This window comes from Salmo trutta, chromosome 18, assembly GCF_901001165.1.
Source record: "Salmo trutta chromosome 18, fSalTru1.1, whole genome shotgun sequence".
In the NCBI taxonomy this organism is placed as follows: Eukaryota; Metazoa; Chordata; class Actinopteri; order Salmoniformes; family Salmonidae; genus Salmo; species Salmo trutta.
The window spans coordinates 37,494,054-37,519,994 of NC_042974.1; the positions used below are offsets into that span (position 1 = coordinate 37,494,054).

Below are 25,941 nucleotides of genomic sequence, written 5' to 3' on the forward strand. Positions count from 1 at the left end.
CATCATGGATTCAAAACATAAACCCCCTGCAGGTGCAAGGCATAGTTTATGTTCCAGCTTTACGGAAAGGCAACTTGTTGAAATGTTAAGTCATGTCTATCTTCCTGCTGTGCCAAGACACTTTGATTTTATCATTATTGTTCATCTAAGACACCTTGTTAAAATGCAACGTTTGTATATTATTGTTGCTACACATTAGGAAGTTCCAATTGCGATTGAAGTCACAGTAGCACATGCTTCACACTATTAAATGTGTTTTGCCAAAGACTGCTCTATGTTTGATATACGGTCTTTCTCTTGTCTTCTTATAAAGAAAATATCCTAATGATAATGATGCGCTGGAATGCATAAAAGGCACACTGAAGCACTTTATGAGTTTTGAACTCATAGACCAATGTTGTGGCATGCATAAACAGCTACAGTATATCAGGTCGCTCATCTACCGTCAAACACTCAACGATTAGGGTAAAAGCCTCTGTTTGAGATGCAGTTTTCTGACTGTGTGCGGAGCAGTCTGGACTCATAAATCAGACGTTTGCTATTTTATGTACATTTTTGTACCTCCATTAAGTATAATATGTTACGCTACGTTACAAATGGAAAATGGTCTGCCCACTGGGTACACATTGGTTCAATCAACATTGTTTCCATGTCTTTACAGGGAATTTTTTTTCAACCAACGTGGAATAGACAGACGTCTGTGCCCAGTGCGTGGTTACTTAAGACAGAAACGAAAGTAGGGAGTTTGGTCGGGGAGGATGGGTTGGTGAATACCGCAATCGTCTAGCAATCCAAAGGTTACGTGTTCCAGTCACGTTGGGGACAACTGTAGCATTTTAGCTAACCCTTCCCATAAACCTTTTCCTAAACTGAACCTAATTCTCCTAACCTGTTTCGTAAATTCTCTGAACCTTTGTTGTTAGTTCTCCTAACCTTTTACATAAATTCTCCTAACCTTTGTTGTCAGTTCTCTTAAACAGCAACGTACATTCTCAGAAGACGCAACAAGCGTCCTCATACTATAAATCCTCCAAGACGTATGATAAGTTATGTCATCCAGTTCATATGATATTGTCCGACCGGGTAAGAATTATGACACTATACGTCCTCCAATCCGTATGTTATTGTACGACCATTATTACATTTGTAATGTAACGTAACATATCATACTAAATGGAGGGTTCAAATGTACATCCCAAAAGCTATGAATGGCCCTGAGGCCAGGTTGATTGGAGAAGAACAGGGCTTCTGTTTGGCCACCATGATTCATAACTACTGTGTTTCATTTACTGGAGGACTAGACTAGATCTACGACAGGGTACCCCATATAGTGTACCCTAGGACCGGTAAACAGATATGGTACGCAAATATGTAACTGGCCAAGTGACCAGTAAAGTATTTGCTAGATTTTACCTCCTATATAATATTGACCATAGACTGCTTAAACAATATTCCTGAAGTTTAATAGACTGTAGTTGATTTTTAGGTCAAACTCTAAGGTACCTAAGTGTTTAGCTCTATACTAACAGAGATGTGTAGATTCAGGTCTGATCTCGTTTCCACAGCAACAGAGGACTGTAGGAGATGAGGCCAGGGTCCTGTCCATTGTGAGTATTTCATGAGGGGCCTCATTACGGCTTGGGTGCCTTTGTAAGAGTGGCACAGAATTAAACAGTGAGCTTTGACAACTCATCATTGTCCATCCTTTCAAACGACTGTCTGATCTAAAGCCCTCCTGAACCCTTCGGAACACTGAATGGCCTCATTCCAGAGCGAGACATCCTCTGGTTGCTATGTAGCAATGCCAACGACCTGTTCCAGTAGTAGTGATGATGTTGTCATGTTACAGCATATCATTCCAAATCAGACACCTAATTAGTAAGTATGATAGGAGTAACACCAACACTGTTTACGATGGCATAGAAGCACCATTAATTTTATACCAAAGCCACTGTAGCATCCTAATGTTTTTCTACCAACATTACACAAAAAAGTGTTCATTACAGTACATTCATAAAGTTTTCAGACCCCTTGACCTTTTCCACATTTTGTTATTTTACAGCCTTATTCTTTGCTATGAGAGTCGAAATTGAGCTCAGGTGCATCCTTTTTCCATTGATCATCCTTGAGATGTTTCTACAACTTGATTGGAGTCCACCTGTGGTAAATTAAATTGATTGGAAATGATTTGGAAAGGTACACACATGTCTATATAAGGTCCCACAGTTGACAGTGCCTGTCAGAGCAAAAACTAAGCCATGAGGTCGAAGGAATTGTCCGTAGAGCTCTGAGACAGGATTCTGTTGATGCACAGATCTGGGGACGGGTATAAAACAATTTCTGCAGCATTGAAGGTCCCCAATAACAAAGTGGCCTTCATCATTCTTAAACGGATGAAGTTTGGAACCACCAAGACTCTTCCAAGAGCTGACCGCACGAGCCAAACTGAGCAATCGGGGGAGAATGGCCTTGGTCAGGGAGGTGACCAAGAACCTGATGGTCCTCTGACAGAGCTCTGGAGATTGGAGAACCTTCCAGAAGGACAACCATCTCTGCAGCACTCCACCAGTCAGGCCTTTATGGTGGAGTGGCCAGATGGAAGCCACTCCTCAGTAAAAGGCACATGACAGCCCGCTTGCAGTTTGCCAAAAGGCCCCTAAAGGACTCTCAGACCATGAGAAACAAGATTTAACTCTTTGGACTGAATACCAAGCGTCACGTCAAATCAAATCTAATTTATTTGTCACATACACATGGTTAGCAGGTGTTAATGCAAGTGTAGCGAAATGCTTGTGCTTCTAGTTCCGACCATGCAGTAATATCTAACAAGTAATATAACCTAACAATTTCTCAACATCTACCTTATACACACAAGTGTAAAGGAATGAATACGAATATGTACATAAAAATATATAAATGAGTGATGGCCGAATGGCATAGGCAAGATGTAATAGATGGTATAGGATACAGTATATACATATGAGATGAGTAATGTAGGGTATGAAAACATTATATGAAGTGGCATTGTTTAAAGTGGCTAGTGATACATTACGTCAAGATGGCAAGATGCAGTAGATGGTAGGGAGGAAACCTGGCACCATCCGTACGGTGAAGCATGGTGCATGGTGCATGGTGCTGGCAGCATCATTCTGTGGGGATGTTTTTCAGCGGCAGGGACTGGAAGACTAGTCAGGATTGAGGGAAAGATGAATGGAGCAAATTACAGAGAGATCCTTGAAGGTGCCAAAGGTGCTTCAACAAAGTACTGAGTAAAGGGTCTGAATAGTTATGTAAGTGTGATATTTAAAAAATGTTTTTTTACCTGTTTTTGATTTGTCATGATGGGCTATTGTGTGTAGATTGAGAGGTGAAAAAAATATTTAATACATTTTAGAATAAGGCTGTAACGTAACAAAATGTGGAAAAAGTCAAGGGGTCTGAATACTTTCCGAATGCAGTGTACAATTGAATGATCCAAATGAGGTGGAATACCTGTTAGCGCAAGTTGGAGATCATAATCCTTTATTCCAATAATATTCCAGGAATATAACCATAACCTCCCTGGCTGGATCATGTAAAGGTCATTCAATAAATATATTGATTAGGTTAATAATTATGGTTTTGTTATATTCCTGGAATATTTTTTGAATAAACGGTTATTGTCTCCAACTTGAGCTAAGAGGTTCTAGAACAGTTCAGTTGAAAACATACAGTAGGTGAGATATGGGAAACCAAAACAAGCTCACACCTGATGTTATTTCCCAAATTATTGGAAATGAGAAAAATTGTCAATAAAATAAATGTAGCTAATTGTGCTTCTCTCAATGTGTGAAACATATAAAAATAAACATTCTCACTGCTCTTGACATGCAGCTTAAGAAGCTCAGGGCCCAGTTCTTCTAAAGTTATCTATCCGGATTTCGGCTATCGGATAGGATTAAATGCATCGATATAGAATGAATAGAACACCAGGAGGGTTAACTTTTAGAAAACTAGGCCCTAAGGACCGAAACGTTGCTGCTGAATTGCATCTGCTCTGACACTAAATGAAAAGTGAGTGTTTTGTTTAATCAAGTCTGATCTCAACCATGGGATGCAGAGATTAACTTTAATTTGAAGGCATAATTCATTTTTGAACTTCTTGACCAAAAATGTAAAACAGAGAGAGCCTGAGTGATTATGTTTTAAAGACAAGACAAACAAGCTTGCAGGTCTTTGTTTTAATACTCAAACAAGGGATCCACAAGACACAGAGAAATGTTTAGAATGTACAGTACATTGGCTACATAGGCAGGCTATTTATTGGCAAAATATCTGATCTGATTGGTCAAAAGACCAATTAGTGTCGAAATATCAGAATTGGCAGCCATTGCATTGTGAATATAGACACAATTGATGATTCCTTAACCTTATATTCAATGCCAAGAAGCTTAATGTATAATGCAGTAGCATCACTGTAAATCCTTCAGGAATTAATCTCAGTGCATTACTGCATAAAGACCTCAAATTGATATTGAATAGCCCATGGGCATATGGGAGTACCCATCCAACTCTGAACATATCCATCAATAAATGTTAGCTTTGTTGAGACCTTAAATCCCCCTACCAGTAATTCCATTTTAAAGTCATAAATATCTATATTATATAATTATCTGTGTTGACTAACTCTAGAGACATGCCTCAGGATGCCTCACTTCTCTGATTGTAGATCTTTCTAGATCTAATTGTGAGATTCAGTTACATTAACATTATGGCATATAATAGCTATCTGAAAATGCTGCTCCTGAGTCTGATTTCTAGCCTAAAATCATATTTCTCTCCAAAGCTTCATTTTGCATCATCTCTTCAAGTGAATAATAAAAATAAAAACACAACTGAATTTCTGGCAAGAGGTGTTGATGAGACGGGTTCTGCAGGTCACGAGTTGATGTCATTGCCATAATGTGATAATACTTGTAACCTAATCAAACTTACAGTATAGAAAAATCACATAATGATGTTTGATTCATAGTTGAAGTACTGTAGACAAACAGCAGTCACTCCCACACAGACAATTTGTCTAAAAATGGTTCCTGAACCTCATTATCCATTTGACTTGATGACGTCAAATTCCTGGAACAACTAAGGTTGATGCTTATCTAACAACCGTGCATCTACACCTGCATTGCTTGCTGTTTGGGGTTTTAGGCTGGGTTTCTGTACAGCACTTTGATATATCAGCTGATGTAAGAAGGGCTATTTGATTTGAAAAACCAACAAGCCCGGAAACACCAGTGCTTTCACTTGATAATAAGCTACCTGATACCTACAGTGCAATGGAGCTCCCCTGCTCTTTCTCCTTGGCTACAACACCCTATTTTCACTGCGGTACCCACTACTATAGGCCCTGTTGCCTACATCTTGGTGGGAGATTATTTGTCTCCAGCTCTCAGCCCCAGGATATGATCTAGTGACACAGTGCTCATTGTTTTTACATTGCTGAATAAATCTTTAGTGGGAAACTAAGTTCAGCAGCTGTTTCCTATGTTTCTGTGTTTCTAACGATAGCGACGGGCTATCTGTTTGAATGCAAGTGTGGTTGGATGGCATATGGCCCCTATAATTTCAGAGTGAGTAAGAAACGGAGCATTCAACCGTGGAGGTAAATATTACTCTTGTGTTCAGGGGCAATATTCAATGAGACCAAGCTGGAAATGCGTGGCATTAAAATCAAATCATGACTCTTCCAAGGTTAGAAGATCGATCTGCAGCTTTCAGGCTGTGCTGGGTGCTATTATTGAGGAGCACGCTGTTGTTAGGTAAAATGGTGAAGGCTTTGAAGTTATACTGTATGTAAGGATGATATGGGGCTATCAATCTAAATGTCAGTATGGCAAAAGGGATCATTTGGAAGGTAATGACAACAATTTACAGATGAGGACAAGCATAGATATGGTAACCATGACAGATGTCATGCGTGAATAGTCATGTGATATGTGAAAGAGCTATACTGTGCCTTTCTTAGCCATTAAGATGGAGCACTTATTTATTATGAGTAACCATGATGAACCACATAGCAATTCAGATTTTCAGGGGGTGCTGTAGCACCCTCAGCACCCCTACGGCTATGGTGAACCATTCAAGCCTGTGTACTTGAGTTTGGACTCCCTACTCTTATGTTGTTATGCATTAAATCTCTATTTTCTTTATACTAATTTCCTTCTCCTCTTCCTTCCCCCCTCTTTCTATCTCTATGCAGGCTGTGGAAACCAACCTGGCATCCAAGGACAGCCATTGGGTTTATGCCAATGAGGTGAGATCAATACTGCATTATTATATTTATACATCACATTTATTCAGTTTGCTTCGTTGCAGTGGCATTAGCTGCCAATGTACGGATAGACATGGATTAAAACCAATAATACTTTCACTCTGACTTCTTCCATATTCAGACTCATAAACAGTATAAAAGCTCTCACACCATGCCACTTTGTTTCTATCTGAGGGGTTTTATACATTATTGACCACATAATTATTAGTTATTGCATTCACAGCACTTCGGAAGCCAAAGCAGTTTTTTTACCTGTTTCTATGTTGATCTGACATTGCATAAATGGGCTTCCAAATGGGCTTTAACATCAATAAATGCCAGCACTTTGTGAATACGAAATACTGTGCTCTGTGCCATGCCTGAGACCAGCTGTGCACCTTTACATTGATTCAGGCTGATTTGCTGAGAAGGACCATAAGTCCTCTGATGTCCCAATGCTAATGGAAAAAGTATGTTTCTAACGTAACTTGATGTCTTTTTATTAGCGTTTATGTGCTTCCAGAGTACACTTTTAAGTTGACCTAACCACTAACCACAGTGAACACACACACACACACACACACACACACACACACACACACACACACACACACACACACACACACACACACACAAACGCACAAATGTACGCTCACACAGACACATGGGTCTTTCTAATAAACTAGGGTACCAGTGAGCATTTCTTTTTTTCTGTTTGGCGCTATTACAAAGTCATTAATAATAATTTGCCTTTTTTATTGTGAGTACATTAAGATACAGTATAAAGGGGGAACATAGATACATTCAATGTAATTCACATACCTACAGTATGTTTAAACCCATTCTCATGCTTGGAGTCTTCACAGATTTGAGATAAAGCACTACCTTGCTTTCCTTGCATTTATGATACAGTTTGTTGTTATATCATATACTAAGCATTTAACAAATACAGTTGAAGTCGGAAGTTTACATACACTTAGGTTGGTGTCATTATAACTCGTTTTTCAACCACTCCACAAATTTCTTGTTAACAAACTATAGTTTTGGCAAGTCGGTTAGGACATCTTCTTTGTGCATGACACAAGTCATTTTTCCAACAATTGTTTACAGACCGATTATTTCACTTATAATTCACTGTATCACAATTCCAGTGGGTAAGAAGTTTACATACACTAAGTTGACTGTGCCTTTAAACAGCTTGGAAAATTCCACAAAGTGATGTCATGGCTTTAGAAGCTTCTGATAGGCTAATTGACATCGTTTGAGTCAATTGGAGGTGTACCTGTGGATGTATTTCAAGGCCTACCTTCAAACTCAGTGCATCTTTGCTTGACATCATAGGAAAATCAAAAGAAATCAGCCAAGACCTCAGAAAAATAATTGTAGACCTCCACAAATCTGGTTCATCCTTGGGAGCAATTTCCAAACGCCTGAAGGTACCACGTTCATCTGTACAAACAATAGCACGCAAGTATAAACACCATGGGACCACGCAGCCGTCATACCGCTCAGGAAGGAGACATGTTCTGTCTCCTAGAGATGAATGTACTTTGGAGCGAAAAGTGCAAATCAATCCCAGAACAACAGCAAAGGACCCTGTGAAGATGCTGGAGAAAACAGGTACAAAAGTATCTATATCCACAGTGAAAGAAGTTTATATCGACATAACCTGAAAGGCCGCTCAGCAAGGAAGAAACCACTGCTCCAAAACCGCCATAAAAAAGCCAGACTACGGTTTCCAACTGCACATGGGGACAAAGATTGTACTTGTTGGAGAAATGTCCTCTGATCTGATAAAACAAAAATAGAATGTTTTGGCTATAATGACCATCGTTATGTTTGGAGGAAAAAGGGGGAGGCTTGCAACCTCCAGCATCATGTTGTGGGGGTGCTTTGCTGCAGGAGGGACTGGTGCACTTCACAAAATAGATGGTATCATGAGGAAGGAAAATTATGTGGATATATTGAAGCAACATCTCAAGACATCAGTCAGGAAGTTAAAGCTTGGTCGCAAATGGGTCTTCCAAATGGACAATGACCCCAAGCATACTTCCAAAGTTGTGGCAAAATGACTTAAAACCTCTTTGGGAAAGGCGTACCGCTAGCGCCCGTCCTTGACAACATCTGGTGAATTTGCAGAGCGTGAAATTCAAAGTACAAAATTTGTAATATTAAACATTCATGAAAATACAATTGTTATACATCGGTTAAAAGCTTAACTTCTTGTTAATCCAGCCGCTTTGTCAGATTTCAAAAAGGCTTTACGGCGAAAGCATACCATGCGATTATCTGACGACAGGGCCCCGTGTTAAAAAGCATTGAAAACATTTTCCAACCAAGCAGAGGCGTCACGAAAGTCAGAAATAGCGCTAAAATAAATCACTTACCTTTGAAGATCTTCCTCTGTTTGCAATCCAAAGGTTCTAGCTACATCACACATGGTTGTTTTGTTCGATAAAGTCTTTCTTTATATCCCAAAAAAGTCAGTTTAGTTGGCGCGCTTCATTCAATAATCCACCGATTTCCCTCGTTCAAAATGCATACAAAATGAATCCCAAACGTTACCAATAAACTTCATCCAAACAAGTCAAACAACATTTCTAATCAATCCTCAGGTACCTTAATATGTAAATAAACGATAAAATTTAAGACAGAGAATAGTATGTTCATTACCGGAGATAAAAAACGAAGTGCGCGCCCTCACCGGAGCGCGCTACAAACACTACAGCCAAAATGGAAGCCACTTAGAAAAACTACAAATTCTAGCTCATTTTTTTAAGAAACAAGCCTGAAACTCTTTCTAAAGACTGTCGACATCTACTGGAAGCCCTAGGAACTGCAATCTGGGAGGTATTCCTTTTATATTCCCATAGACAGCCATTATAATGAGTGGTGAGCCCCAAAAAAACATTTCCCGGATGGATTCTGCTCGGGTTTTCGCCTGATTTGTCAGTTCTGTTAAACTCACAGACATTATTTTAACAGTTTTGGAAACTTTAGAATGTTTTCTATCCAATACTACCAATTACATGCATATCCTAGCATCTGGGCCTGAGTAACAGGCAGTTTACATTGTGCACCTCATTCATCCAAACTTCCGAATACTGCCCCCTATCTATTTCAAGACATCAGTCAGGAAGTTAGAGCTTGGTCGCAAATGGGTCTTCCAAATGGACTATGACCCCAAACATACTTCCAAAGTTGTGGCAAAATGGCTTAAGGGCAACAAAGTCAATGTATTGGAGTGGCCATCACAAAACCCTGACTTCAATCCTATAGAAAATTTGTGGGCAGAACTGAAAAAGCATGTGCAAACAAGGAGGCCTACAAACCTGACTCAGTTACACCAGCTCTGTCAGGAGGAATGGTCCAAAATTCACCCAACTTATTGTGGGAAGCTTATGGAAGGCTACCCAAAACGTTTGCCCCAAGTTAAACAATTTAAAGGCAATTTAAAGGGATTTTTTACTAGGATTAAATGTCAAGAATTGTGAAAAACTGAGTTTAAATATATTTGCCTAAGGTGTTTGTAAACTTCCAACTTCAACTGTAAATTACACATTGACTTTGGTCCTGTGAAATTCCTGGATATTGCTGTCGGACTCTTGTCTTATATGAAGATCTCGGAAGTGTACTGTAAACTCGTAACATTTCATATCTCCCTATGTTACGGTGTGAAAACAGTTTTCATGGGCACACATAACCAAGATAATGTATGTAATTGCAAAATCCAATGCGTTCAACAGAAAGAGTAATTTTAATATGATTAATAAAACAAAAATCAATTCTGTCATTAACAGGGTTCTTCAATAATTACGCATAATAGTTGTTTGATGCGCGCTTGATAGCTGTTTAGTTACAGTATGTGGAGATATTATCACACAACATAAGCTGATTCAGGAAATGATTTTATGAATGACAGTCGAGTGATAAAGACCTTGTGTGAAACTGCAAATGATTTAACAGCCAAAGTGCAGGAATTAATCTCCAGGACTGATCTCCAGGACTGACAGAACATTTTGGTGTCTATGTTGTTACCGCGGTTAATATAATTAGCCTACTTCGTGGACAACATTAAATCAAGATTCCTAAGGTAAGATTACAGTCCGTGTACGTTTTGATCGTTTGTTTTCCAAGTTTTTGCATATAAAACCAAAAACAACGTAATATTTCAATGTTCAAATGTGGGTGTGGTTAAATGTGGAATGCCTGGTCAAGTGCACAGCCAACACTTCCTGTCCTTTCAAAGTTGGTCGTCCCCCTTCTAACGCCATTCTATTAATCTATTATCTATTCATTAATTGATTCATTTCTGCCCATACCGTGCCATAGTGGCAAGATAAGGTAAGATTTCTGCATACTATTTAGTGTGTATTGACTTAATCAACTGCTATTACTCTAAATTCTTAGCTGACTAATATATCCTAGCTACCTAGAAAACCATTGGTGATCTTATTAAATTATGCTACACAGCCAAAACAACAGTATCTATTCTTGCTGTAGCTGTCCAATGGAATTAAACATCCAACCAGTGCCTCGAGTGTCATGCTGTAGGTCTAGAAACAACCCCTAGACACTTGTGGAGATCTGCGAGAATTGGACAGGCGTAAGCAATACCGCCAAAATTCCATCAAGTCTATCAGAGGTTAAGGTGGAGCGCTCACCATGTCACCACCCATCAATCCCTTTCAGATTTCCAGAAGTGTCTAGACTCTGGGCAGTAGGGGCTAGGGGTTGTTTCTGGACAGGCCATGGGTGTTATGGTAGCTCAGTCAGTCAGTCAGTCTGGCACTGTCAAAAAAATGTTAATAGCTGTCAAATACTTGCTTCCTCTGCCCTTGGGGAATCTCAATTGCATTTCCTTGATTTGTTGCATCCTCTCTCCTTGTCTCCTTCTCAAAACCCATTGGATGAGAAGGTCAGAGGTCCCTCCCCTCTCATGTTCTTATCCAATGGGTTTTGAGGAAGTGAGGAGCGAGGACATGAGGAATGAAGTAAATGCAATTGAGATTCTCCCCTTGTTTCCTCCATTCCTTAAATCCCTCTCAAAGCACATTGGGGGAGAGGAGGGAAGGTTCCCCTCCTCATGCTCCAATGCACTTTCAAGGCAAGGAGTGGAGTAAACAAGGACAGAGGAAGCAAGAATGTGAAGTCTAGTTTTCACACATACTGCTTGAAGAATTTACTGATTATAATGATTTCATTATTGTTTATTATTATTGACAATGATTTTTTGATAGAACCCATTGTATTATATTATTGTAGTAAATTACTATATCAACTATAAAAAAAACATAGAAATACTGTTTATCTTTTTCATTCTTTTGGAATGTTTAGCATGGCTATAAATGACAGAGAAGTTGACTAAAGCACAAGCAGACCTGGCTACTAGGCATGACAAAGAAACATGCAGTGTTCATGTTTGATGTGATATTTTGAATGACATGTAGATGTTTTGTTGCTAGGAATTATGGTATTGTGTGTATCTAGACTCTTATTCCTGTAACTACAAGTGAAGCTGCAAGAAAATCATATTTAAGGGTGATATTGCAAACGCAGTCTTTTTTGTGTCTCGGGGTTAGATTTTTAAGATAAAATGTTAATTTAGATACATTTTTATTTTTTAAATAGAAAATAAACCAAAGAAAGCTAAAGACTTACAGAAATCTCTAGAACATGCTAACATCTCTGTTGATGAGTCTACAATGCGTAAAACACTAAACAAGAATGGTTTTCATGGGAGGACACCACCGAAGAAGCCACTGCTGTCCAAAAACAACATTGCTGCACGTCTGAATTTTTGCAAAAGTGCACGTAGATTTTCCCCAGCGCTACTGGCAAAATATTCTGTGGACAGATGAAACTACAGTTGTGTTGTTTGGAAGGAACACACAACACTATGTGTGGAGAAAAAAAGGCTCAGCACACCAACATCAAAACCTCATCCCAACTTTAAAGTGTGGTGGAGGGAGCATCATGGTTTGGGGCTGCTTTGCTCCCTCATGGCCTGGACAGCTTGCTGTCATCGACCGATTGATGAATTCCCAAGTTTCTCAAGACATTTTGCAGTAGAATGTTAGGTTTTCTGTCCACCAATTGAAGCTCAACAGAAGTTGGGTGATGCAACAGGACAACGACCCAAAACACAGAAGTAAATCAACAACAGAATGGCTTCAACTGAAGAAAATACACCTTCTGGAGTGGCCCAGTCAGAGTCCTGACCTCAACCTGATTGAGATAATGTGGCATGACTCCAAGAGAGCAGTTCACACAAGACATCCCAAGAATATTGCTGAACTGAAACAGTTTTGTAAAGAGAAATGGTCCAAAATTCCTCCTGACCGTTGTGCAGGTCTGACCCGCAACTACAGAAAACGTTTGGTTGAGGGTATTGCTGCCAAAGGAGGGTCAACCAGTTATTAAATCCAAGGATTCACATGCTTTTTCCACCCTGCACTGTGAATGTTTAGAAAGACATGAAAACGTGTAATTGTTTGTGTGTTATTAGTTTAAGCAGACTGTGTTTGTCTATTGTTGTGACCTAGATGAAGATCAGATAAAATTGTATGACCAATTTATGCAGAAGTCCAGGTAATTCCAAAGGGTTCACATACTTTTTCTTGCCACTGTATGTGATTGTTATGTCACACAGACCATGATAATTCAACAAACAGAGGCAAAATTCCGCTTCAACCAGAACAGCACCACAGCCATCTCCAAGCGCATTACAGCCCATTCCTGACATACAGTACATGAGGGATGTATTGGAAAGTGGTGTTGTGAAATATGATGAAGACCCTTACCCTGGTATTATACAAGATGTTGATGCAGGAGCTGCGCTCTAGTCAAGACGATGAGTCGTGTGGGAGCCAACCAATTATTTTGGCCAATGAGAGAGAACATTGTATGGTACCAACCAGAGAATGTGCTTGGGCTTGTCCCTGAGGCTAATCCAGTGACAAAACGGCATATGATGCTTGATGGCGCAATCTGGGAGGAAATGTACTCTCTCGTTAAGCAATAGAGAGCATTAAGGGCAAAACCTAATCTTGAGTGAGCACACACCTGTCTCATGAGTCTAAATCAATAGACTGCAGCCAGTGAACAATAATTTGTTTAATGTCAACCAGTGTTTCCAACCTTGTACATGTATTTCTGCCTAATGCATTGAATCCCAAAATTGTTCTAAAAGATGCTTAAATTCTTGAGGCATGTAACTTTTGTTTTTTGTGGTTTTTGTGTGTTCTAAATCTTCAATAAAATTAAACATGTATAACTGTGACATTAAAATGTTTAATGGTATTTTTAATCAGTGGTTTTATATGAAATGTCATTTCCACCACACTCTGTCATTGCCACAATGCTAAGTCATTACCATCATGGTACTTATTTTTGAGGAAAAGGTGTATTAAATTACAATTGATGATTTTTCCCATATGTGAACCTTATTTTTTTATTTAACCTTTATTTAACGAGGCCAGTCAGTTAAGAACAAATTCTTATTTACAATGACGGCCTACCCCGGCCAAACCTGGACGACGCTGGGCCAATTGTGCGCCGCCCTATGGGACTCCCAATCACAGCCGGATGTGATACAGCCTGGATTTGAACCAGGGACTGTAGTGACACCTCTTGCACTAAGATGCAGTGCCTTAGACCGCTGCACCACTCGTGAGCATGGCTTATATGCTTGTTCTTTATAAAATTCCTAAAATAATGTAAAATATTAAGATTTTGATGTGGTTTATCATCATGGCATATATGGACATTTAGACATGACAATAATGAATACATATAATTAAGAACACTTCCAAATAGTAAAAAAAACATGATGAAATGTTATATAAAATACCTTAAGCACAATTTCTGTAATTTACTTTTCAACTAAAATAGAACATTTTAAGACATGGTGGTTTGTTTTATTCACTGCTTTAGTACACTCTGCCACCCCGGATGTCTTAGCTGTGTCTGAATCCTGGCTTAGGAAGGCCACCAAAAGCCCTGAAATTTCCATCCATAAATATAACATTTTCTGACAAGATAGAACTGCCAAAGGGGGTGGAGTTGCATTCTACTGCAGAGATAGCCTGCAGAGTTCTGTCTTACTATCCAGGTCTGTGCCCAAACAATTTGAGCTTCTACTTTTAAAAATCCACCTTTCCAGAAACAAGTCTCTCACTGTTGCCGCTTGCTATAGACCACCTTCTGCCCCCAGCTGTGCCCTGGGCACCATATGTGAATTGATTGCCCCCCATCTATCTTCAGAGCTCGCGCTGTTAGGTGACCTAAACTGGGACATGCTTAACACCCCAGCCATCCTACAATCTAAGCTTGATGCCCTCAATCTCACACAAATTATCAATGAACCTACCAGGTACAACCCCAAATCTGTAAACACAGACACCCTCATAGATATCATCCTAACCAACCTGCCCTCCAAATACACCTCTGCTGTCTTCAACCAGGATCTCAGCAATCACTGCCTCATTGCTTGCGTCCGTAATGGGTCTGCAGTCAAACGACCACCCCTCATCACTGTCAAACGCTCCCTAAAACACTTCAGCGAGCAGGCCTTCCTAATCGACTTGGCCCATGTATCCTGGAAGGATATTGACCTCATTCCATCAGTAGAAGATGCCAGGTTATTCTTTAAAAGTGCTTTCCTCACAATCTTAAATTATAATAAGCATTCAAAAAAAATTGAACCAGGAACAGATATAGCCCGTGATTCACTCCAGACCTGACTGCCCATGACCAGCACAAAAACATCCTGTGGCGTACGGCATTAGCATCAAATAGCCCCCGTGATATGCAATTTTTCAAGTAAGTTTTGAACCAATATACACAGGCTGTTCGGAAAGAAAAGGCTAGCTTTTTCAAACAGAAATTTGCATCCTGCAGCACAAACTCCAAAAGGTTATGGGACACTGTCAAGTCCATGGAGAATAAGAACACCTTCTCCCAGCTGACCACTGCACTGAGGCTAGGAAATACTGTCACCACCAATAAATCCACAATAATTGAGAATTTCAAGAAGCATTTTTCTATGGCTGGCCATGCTTTCCACCTGGCTACCCCTACCCTGGTCAACACCCCTGCACCCCCCACAGCAACTTGTCCAAGCCTACCCCATTTCTCCTTCACCCAAATCCAGATAGCTGATGTTCTGAAAGAGCTGCAAAATCTGGACCACTACAAATCAGCAGGTCTAGACAATCTGGGCCCTCTCTTTCTAAAATTATCACCCGAAATTGTTGCAACCACTATTACTAGCCTGTTCAACCTCTCTTTCGTATCGTCTGAGATCCCCAAAGATTGGAAAGCTGCCGCAGTCATCCCCCTCTTCAAAGGGGGAGACACTCTAGACCCAAACTGCTACAGACCTATATCTATCCTACCCTGCCTTTCTAAGGTCTTTGAAAGCCAAGTTAACAAACAGATCACCGGCCATTTCGAATCCCACCGTACTTTCTCCGCTATGCAATCTGGTTTCCGAGCTGGTCATGGGTGCACCTCAGCCACACTCAAGGTCCTAAACTATATCATAACCGCCATCGATAAGAGACAACACTGTGCAGCTGTATTCATCGACCTGGCCAAGGCTTTCGACTCTGTCAATCACCACATTGTTATCGGCAGGCTCAACAGCCTTGGTTTCTCAAATGACTGCCTCGGCTGGTTCACCAACTACTTTTCAGACAGAGTTCAGTGTGTCAAATCGGAGGGCCTGTTGTCCGGACCTCTGGAAGTCTCTATGGGGGTGCCACAGGGTTCAATTCTCGGGACGACTCTTATCTCTGTATACGTCAATGATGTCCCTCTTGCTGCTGGTGATTCTCTGATCCACCTCCACGAAGATGACACCATTCTGTATACTTCTGGCCCTTCTTTGGACACTGTGTTAACTAACCTCCAGACGAGCTTCAATGCCGTACAACTCTCCTTCCGTGGCCTCCAACTGCTCTTAAATGCAAGTAAAAGTAAGTGCATGCTCTTCAATCGATCACTGCCCACACCTGCCCGCCCGTCCAGTATCACTACTCTGGACAGTTCTGACTTAGAATATGTGGACAACTACAAATACCTAGGTGTTTGGTTAAACTCTAAACTCTCCTTCCAGACTCACATTAAGCATCTCCAATCCACAATTAAATCTAGAATCAGCTTCCTATTTCGCAAAACAAAGCCTCCTTCACTCATGCTTCCAAACATCCCCTCATAAAACTGACTATCCTGCCGATCCTTGACTTCGGCGATGTCATTTACAAAATAGCCTCCAACACTCTACTCAGTAAATTGGATGCAGTCTATCACAGTGCCATCTGTTTTGTCACCAAAGCCCCATATAATACCCACCACTGTGACCTGTATGCTCTCGTTGGCTGGCCCTCGCTTCATATTCATCGCCAAACCCACTGGCTCCAGGTCATCTATAAGTCTTTGCTAGGTAAAGCCCCGCCTTATCTCAGCTCACTGGCCACCATAGCAGCACCCACCCGTAGCACGCGCTCCAGTAGGTATATTTTCACTGGTCACCCCCAAAGCCAATTCCTCCTTTGGCCGTCTTTCCTTCCAGTTCTCTGCTGCCAATGACTGGATGAATTGCAAAAATCACTGAAGCTGGTGACCCATATCTCCCTCATTAACGTTAAGCACCAGCTGTCAGAGTAGCTCACAGATCACTGCACTTGTACATAGCCCATCTGTAAATTACCCATCCAAATTCCCCATCCCCATACTGTTATTTATTATTTATTTATTTTTTGCTCCTTTGCACCCCAGTATCTCTACTTGCACATTCATCTTTTGCACATCTATCACTCCAGTGTTTAATTGCAATTTTCTTTTTTTTGCCACTATGGCCTATTTATTGCCTACCTCCCTTGTCTCACCTCATTTGCACATACTATATATAGACTTTTTCTCTATTGTGTTATTGACTGTATGTTTGTTTATTCCATGTGTATCTCTGTGCTGTTGTTTGTGTCGCACTGCTTTGCTTTATCTTGGCCAGGTTGCAGTTGTAAATGAGAACTTGTTCTCAACTCGCCTACCTGGTTAAATAAAGGTAAAATACAATTTAAAAAATGACATTTCCCATCGGGTATTTGGGGTAACCGATAAAAATCTTTATATTCTGAAATAGTATGGTCTCAGCCACTATTAGATATTATTTCCAAACAGAGTGAAGAAAATATTCAGATAGATAAAAATCAGTTTCAATTGGTTTCATTTTCAAAAACATTTAACATCCAAAAGTGCCCATATTTGCAAAATCAAACTTGAATGTATATCAAACCATTTTGAAATGTTGACCCTGATGTCACACATTGACCCCTTTATTTATAAGAGACCCAAATGTGTTATTGTAGTGTGGTAATATTTGATACATGTTAACTATATATTCCTCACATGCGACCCATAATAAGACTGAGTAATTAGCCTATAAAATTAATTATCTGACTCCATAAAGATGATTTAGCAATATGCAAGAGACTATAGTTGAGTTTCAAGAATTGACTATCAAGAAAGGAATAAGAATGTTCTTTTTCAAAGGCAGATCTTTAATAACTTTGTAAAATGAATGAAACCACATACAAGGTTTAAACTTAAGTTACAAGACAATACTAGCATTAGAAGGCTTTATTCCAGGCATGATCAGAGGGAGAGAGAGAGAAATCATAGCCTGAAAGACCATGCTCCAAGGTTCCCTGGGGTGGACAGAGAAAGAGAGAGAGTGTATGTCACCAGGACAGTTCAGGAACAAAGAGAAAGAGACAATGAATCTGAGACCCCATTATAACGTCTGAGTTGTTTGTATTCAACATCTGAGTTGTTGACCAATAGCATACTGTAAAAGTGAACTTCCAATCAGATATCAGACCTACAAGTGAGATAATGCATCATTCCTGAGACAACACACTGGAAATTCTTGTGTATAGTGTAAACAGTCCCTTCGGGGACTGGGCCGCCCTACATTTATGGAATTATTAGGATACCCATTAGCCGATGCCAGTTAGTCTTACCCGGGTCCGACACATAAAGAAAAAGACATTACGGACAAAATACTTTACAATTTACATACTTTACATTAAAAAACATTAACATGTAGTGTGTGTGTGTGCGCATCTATCAGTTACATATACATGTCAGTACATACACACAACAAGTAGGTCACATGGGGGAGAGGTGTTGTGCCGTGAGGTGTTGCTTTATTTGTTTTTTGAAATCAGGTTTGCTTTTCGTTTGTGCTAAATAGGATGGAAGGGAGTTCCATGCACTCATGGCTCTGTATAATACTTTACATTTCCTTGCATTTGTTCTGGACCTGGGGACTGTGAAAAGACCCCTGGTGGCATGGCTGGTGGGGTAAGTGTGTGTGTCAGTGCTGTGTGTAAGTTGACTATGCAAACAATTTGGAATTTCCAACACATTCATGTTTCTTATAAAAACAAGAAGTGATAGTCAGTCTTATCTCAACTCTTAGCCAAGAGAGACTGGCATGCATGGTAATATTAGCCCTCTCACTACAATGAAGAGCAAGACGTGCTGCTCTGTTCTGGGCCAGCTGCTGCTTAACTAGGTCTTTCTTTGCAGCACTTGACCATATGACTGGACAATAGTCAAGATAAGATAAAACTAGAGCCTGCAGGACTTGCTTGAATGTGGTGTCAAAAAAGCAGAGCATCTCTTTACTACGTACAGACCTCTCCCCATCTTTACAACCATTGAATCTATATGTTTTGACCATGACATTGCGTGCAGACACACAAACAAACACACACACACACAAAGGACCATATGAATATTGACGTGGTATACTACATTGATATAAACATTGACAAGGTCCAAAAACAGGCTGATCGTCATCATTATACGAATGACAAGTCCTTATCTCATAACTTTGCTCCAACATCTGAATCATGATGCGTATATTGATCTTGTATTCATATTATGAATCTTGTTTATTAATGTACCTCATAGCATCTTCCTGTTTAGGCTGCACACAACTCTTAGAGAAAGTGGTAAAATATAAAAAATGCATGCTATTTATTTTGCAGCACACAAACACATTCCTTTCTGTTTCAGCCAATTATGAAAGAGTGTCACCGCCAAGTCATTAGCTTTAATAGCATCAGACTGTGCAATGTAATTTACGAGCTAATGCCATGTAAATTTCTTCTTCACTTCCTGAATGGTTGACACGGTGTGGCATATTGTAGAGTTATCACTCCTTATACACTATATAAATGAATAAGACGGGCTGTACCAGAGTTCTTTGAAATGTCATCCCCTCTTTCTTTCTCTTCTCTCCTCGAGGTTGTCTGTGAAAGTAAAGTGCACATGATGCTGCTGTGATCACCTTAAGGAGGGAACGACAAAAAAAAACTATTTTTCAATCAGCCTTGTTTGATGCTGGCAATGTATTTTATTATACAACTTGGAATACACAACATCTTAGACTTGGAAGAGAAAAATGGAGAGGGTGCAATGTTGAACTCATTTGACTTAAAACCTGTCAAAATACAGTAATTGGCTATTTACACAAAAATTGCATAAGATTTGATTGACCTTCTAATTAGGAGAGTGGGAGATGAAATGATCCACTTAAAAATACTTATAGTTAACAGCAGTACACTATATATTTAAGCGATAAGGCCTGAGGGGGTGTGGTATATTTAAGCAATAAGGACCAAGATGGCGTGGTATATGGCCAAAATACCATGGCCAAGGGCTGGTCTCACACGAGTGCCTGGATACAGACCTTAGCCGTGGTATATTGGCCATATACCACAAACCCCCAAGGTGCCTTATTGCTATTATAAACTGGTTACCAACGTAATTAGAGCAGTAAAAATAAATGATTTGTCATACCCGTGGCCTACGGTCTGATATACCATGGTTGTCAGCTCATCAGCATTCAGGGCTCGAACCACACATTTTATAATTAAGCAATACGGCACGAGGGGTGTGTGGTATATGGCCAATATACCATGGCTAAGGGCTGTTCTTATGCACGACGCATCGCGGACTGCCTGAACACAGCCCTTAGCCGTGGTATATTGGCCATATAACACAACCCCCCGAGGTGCCTTATTGCTATTATAAACTGGTTACAAAAGGTAATTAGAGCAGTAAAAATAAATGTTTTGTCATACCCGTGGTATACGGTATGATATACCACAGTTGTCAGCCAATCAGTATTCAGGGATGGAACCACTAAATGTATAATGGCTGGGTGGTTTGAGCCCTGCATGCTGATTGGCTGACAACCATGGTATATCAGACCGTATACCATGGGTTGTTAACCAGTTTAGAATAGCAATAAGGCACCTCGGGGGTTTGTGGTATATGGTCAATATACCACAGCTACAGTGCCTTGCAAAAGTATTCACCCCCGTGGCATTTTTCCTATTTTGTTGCCTTACAACTTGGAATTGAAATAGATTTTTGGGGGGTTTGTATCATTTGATTTACACAATATGCCTACCACTTCGAAGATGCAACATTTTTGTTATTGTGAAACAAACAAGACATAAGACAAAAAAACAGAAAACTTGAGCGTGCATAATTATTCACCCCTCCAAAGTCAATACTTTGTAGAGACACCTTTTGCAGCAATTACAGCTGCAAGTCGCTTGGGGTATGTCTCTATTTACTTGGCACGTCTAGCCACTGGGATTTCTGCCCATTCCTCAAGACAAAACTGCTCCAGCTCCTTCAAGTTGGATGGGTTCCGCGGGTGTACAGCAATCTTTAAGTCATACCATAGATTCTCAATTTGAATTAAGGTCTGGGCTTTGACTAGGCCATTCCAAGACATTTAAATGTTTCCTCTTAAACCACTCGAGTGTTGATTTTGCAGTATGCTTAGGGTCATTGTCCTGTCATTGTCATTGTCTCAAATCTCTGGAAGACTTTCGTAAGCCACTGTAAGTGCTGTGTCGTGCCTAAGAACAAATAAAATAAATGTAAACTTTATTTGTCACATGCGCTGACTACAACAAGTGTAGACCTTACCGTGAAATGCTTACTTACAAGCCCTTAACCAACACTGCAGTTCAAGACGAGTTAAGAAAATGTTTACCAAATAAAATAAAGTAAAAAATAATTAAAAGTAACACAATTAAATAACAATAACGAGGCTATATACAGGGGGTAAGGGGGTACAGGTTAGTTGAGGTAATATGTGCATGGGGGGGGTCAATGTAAATAGTCCAGTGGCCATTTGATTAATTGTTCAGCAGTCTTATGGCTTTGGGGTAGAAGCTGTCAAGGAGCCTTTTGGTCCTAGACTTGGCGCTCCGGTACCGCTTGCTGTGCGCTAGCAGAGGAAACAGTCTATGACTTGGGTGGCTGGAGTCTCTGACAATTTTATGGGCTTTCCTCTGACACCGCCTATTATATATGGCTTGGATGGCAGGAAGCTTGGCCCCAGTGATGTACTGGGCCGTACGCACTACCCTCTGTAGCACCTTACGGTCAGATGCCGAGCAGTTGCCATACCAGGCGGTGATGCAACCGGTCAGAATGCTCTCGATGGTGCAGCTGTAGAACTTCTTGAGGATCTGGGGACCCATGCCAAAGGTTATGTCGAGCCCTCTTCACAACTGTCATGGTGTGTTTGGACCATGATAGTTCGTAGGTGATGTGGACACCAAGGAACTTGAAGCTCTTGACCTGCTCCACTACAGCCCCGTCGATGTTAACAGGGGCATGTCCACGATCAGCTCCTTTGTCTTGATCACATTGAGGAAGAGGATGTTGTCCTGGCACCACACTGCCAGTTCTCTGACCTTCTCCCTATAGCCTGTCTCATCGGTGATTGTTGTGTCATCAGCAAACTTAATGATGGTGTTGAAGTTGTGTTTGGCCATGCAGTCGTGGGTGAACAAAGAGTACAGGAGGGGACTAAGAACACAGTGTTGAGGATCAGCGTGGCAGACATGTTGTTGCCTACCCTTACCACCTGGGTGCGGCCCGTCAGGAAGTCCAGGATCCTGTTGGAGAGGGAGGTGTTTAGCCCCAGCTTCCTTAGCTTAGTAATGAGCTTCGAGGGCACTATGGTGTTGAACACTGAGCTGTAGTCAATGAACAGAATTCTCACATAGGTGTTAATTTTGTCCAGGTGGGAAAGGGCAGTGTGGAGTGAGATTGAGATTGCATTATCTGTGGATTTGTTGTGGTGGTATGCGAATTGGAGTGGATCTAGTGTGTCCAGGAGGATGCTGTTGATGTGAGCCATGACCAGCCTTTCAAAGCACTTCATGGCTACCGACGTGAGTGCTACGGGGCGGTAATCATTTAGGCAGATTACCTTCACTTCCTTGGGCACAGGGACTATGGTGGTTTGCTTGAAACAAAGGTATTATAGACTCGGTCAGAGAGAGGTTGAAAATGTCAGTGAAGATACTTGCCAAGTGGTACGCGCATGCTTTGAGGACACGTCCTGGTAATCCGTCTGGCTCCGCGGCTTTGTGAATGTTGACCTGTTTTAAGGTCTTGCTCATATTGGCTACCGAGAGCGTTATTACACAGTCATTCAGAACAGCTAGTGCTCTCGTGCATGCTCCAGTGTTGCTTGCCTCGAAGCGAGCATAAAAGTGCCAGTGTAGTAGGATTCAATCTTAATCCTGTATTGACGCTTTGCTTGTTTGATGGTTCGTCTGAGGGCATAGCAGAATTTCTTATAAGTGTCCTGATTAGTGTCCCGCTCTTTGAAAGTGGCAGCTCTAGCCTTTAGCTTGATGCGGATGTTGCCTGTAATCCATGGCTTCTGGTTGGAATATGTACGTACGGTCACTGTGGGGACAACATCGTCGATGCACTTATTGATGAAGCCAATGACTGAGGTGGTATACTCCTCAATGCCATTGGATGAATCTCGGAACATATTCCAGTCTGTGATGGCAAAACAGTCCTGTAGCATAGCATCCGCGTCATCTGACCATTTCCATATTGAGCGAGTCACTGGTACTTCCTGCTTTAGTTTTTGCTTGCAAGCAGGAATCACGTGGATATAATTATGGTCAAATTTGCCAAATGGAGGGCGAGGGAGTGCTTTGTATACATCTCTGTGTGTGGAGTAAAGGTGGTCTAGAATTGTTTTTCCTCTGGTTGCACATGTGACACTGGTAAAAATGTGGTAAATCTGATTTAAGTTTGCCTGCATTCAAGTCCCCGGCCACAAGAAGCGCTGCTTCTGGATGAGCGTTTTCTTGTTTGCTTATGGCCTTATAGAGTTGGTTGAGTGCAGTCTTAGTGCCAGCAACGGTCTGTGGTGGTAAATAGACAGCTACGAATAATATATATGAGAACTCTCTTGTTAGATAGGGTGGTCTACAGCTTATCATAAGGTACTCAGGCGAGCAATACCTCGAGACATCTTTAATATTAGACATCACGCACCAGATGTTATTGACAAATAGACACACAACCCCACCCCTTGTCTTACCAGACGTAGCTTCTCTGTTCTGCCAGTGCATGGAAAGACCCCGTCAGCTCTACATTATCTGTGTCGTCGTTCAGCCACGACTCAGTGAAACATAAGGCATTACAGATTTTAATGTCCCATTGGTAGGATAATCGTAATCGTAAGTCATCAATTTTATTTTCCAATAATTGCACGTTAGACAGTAGGACGGATGGCAGTGGGAGTTTACTCCCTCGCCTATGGATTCTCAGAAGGCAGCCCGAACTGCACCCCCTTTTCCTCCACCTTTTCTTCACACAAATGACGGGGATTTGGGCCTGTTCCGGGAAAGACGGTAGCAGCAACCTTATGTACAAAATAAGTAAAAAAACAAATTACACACAACGCAAAAAAAATGAACGAAATATCACAGTTGGTTAGGAGCATGTAAAACGTCAGCCATCCTCTTCGGCGCCATCTAATGTTTCGTGCCTAAGAACATTCCTTAGCCGTGGTATATTTAAGCAATAAAGCACGAGGGGGTGTGGTATATGGCCAATATACCATGGCTAGGGACTGTTCATATTCCTTAGTCGTGGTATATTTGCCATTATAAACTTGGTGGTTTGAGCTCTGAATGCTGATTGGCTGAAAGCTGTTGTATATGAGACCTTATACCACGCTTATGACAAAAAAAATATTTTTACTGCTCTAATTATGTTGGAAACCAGTTTATAATATCAATAAGGCACCTCGGGGGTTTGTGGTATATGGCCAATATACCACGGCTAAGGTCTGTGTCAGGCACTCCGTGTTGCGTCGTCCTAATGAAAGGTCCTTAGCCATGGTATATTGGCCATAAACCACACCCCCTCGTGCCTTATTGCTTAAATATACCACAGCTAAGGACTGTTCTTAGGCACAGCACAGCCCTTAGCTGTGGTATATTGACCATATACCACAAACCCCCGAGGTGCCTTATTACTATTATAAACTGGTAACCAACATAAATAGAACAGTAAACAAGTATTTTTCCGTCATAAGCATGGTATTTTGTCTTATCAGCAATCAGCATCCAGGACCCAAACTACCCGGTTTACAATATGTAATATATAACAATAACTCTGAATAGCACCACCTCCTGCTACTGTTTCTGCCTCTGTAAGTGACAAGCTATAAAGTTCCACACTGTTTTGAATGCCCCATGCAGCATGACATTGTGAGTGCTATGTGTTGTGACAGGGATGTAGGCAACCGTTTTAGCCAGGTAATCTCCAGGCCTTGTGTTCTCCGCCTGTGTGTTCCCCTGGTCCCTCGGATGCCTTTGAGCGAGACATGCTGTCATCAGGAGAAGAGGGGTTATCTCTGTCAGTTCTTAGCCCCCTGGGCCTCAGCGCTAACTAGGACATGGAGGCAGCAGGGAGGTCTCATGTCTCATTCATCAGCCACCACGACCAGCTGTGATAATCTAAATCAAATCAAATCAAATTGTATTTGTCACATACACATGTTTAGCAGATGTTATTGCAGGTGTACCAAAATGCTTGTGTTTTTACCTCCAACAGTGCAGTAATATCTAACAATTCACAACAATACACACAATACACACAACCTAAAAGTAAAATCATGGAATTAAAGAATATATAAATATTAGGATGAGTAATGTTGGAGTGGCATAGACTAAAATACAGTAGAATAGAATACAGTATATACTTACTCAAGCAAAAATATGTAAACATTATTAGAGTGACTAGTGTTACATTATTACAGTGGCCAGTGATTTTAAGTCTATGTATATGGGGCAACAGCCTCTAATGTGCAGGGTTATGTAACCGGGTGGAGGCCGCCTAGTGATGGCTATTTAACAGTCTGATGGCCTTGAGAAATAAGCTGTTTTTCAGTCTCTCAGTCCCAGCTTTGATGCACCTCTGTACTGACCTTGCCTTCTGGATGATAGCGGGGTGATGGCAGTGGCTCGGGTGGTTGTTGTCCTTGATGATCTTTTTGGCCTTCCTGTGACATCGGGTGTTGTAGGTGTCCTGAAGGGCAGGTGGTTTGCCCCCGGTGATGTGATGGTCAGACCGCACCACCCTCTGGAGAGCCCAGTAGTTTTGGGCAGTGCAGTTGCCATACCATGCGGTGATACAGCCTGACAGGATGCTCTCAATTGTGCATCTGTAAAAGTTTGTGAGGGTTTTAGGTGCCAAGTCAAATTTCTTCAGCCTCCTGAGGTTGAAGC

General features: G+C 41.0%; 1 protein-coding gene across 1 annotated transcript in view; it reads left to right on the plus strand.

Annotated features, from left to right (window-relative positions):
- LOC115153257 (glutamate receptor ionotropic, delta-1) overlaps positions 1-25,941 on the plus strand; it is a 454,984-nt gene that overhangs the window by 309,625 nt on the left and 119,418 nt on the right. The window contains exon 5 of the mRNA XM_029698512.1: positions 6,239-6,292. Coding sequence (XP_029554372.1) covers positions 6,239-6,292 — 54 coding nt within the window. The remainder of the gene's footprint in view (positions 1-6,238; positions 6,293-25,941) is intronic.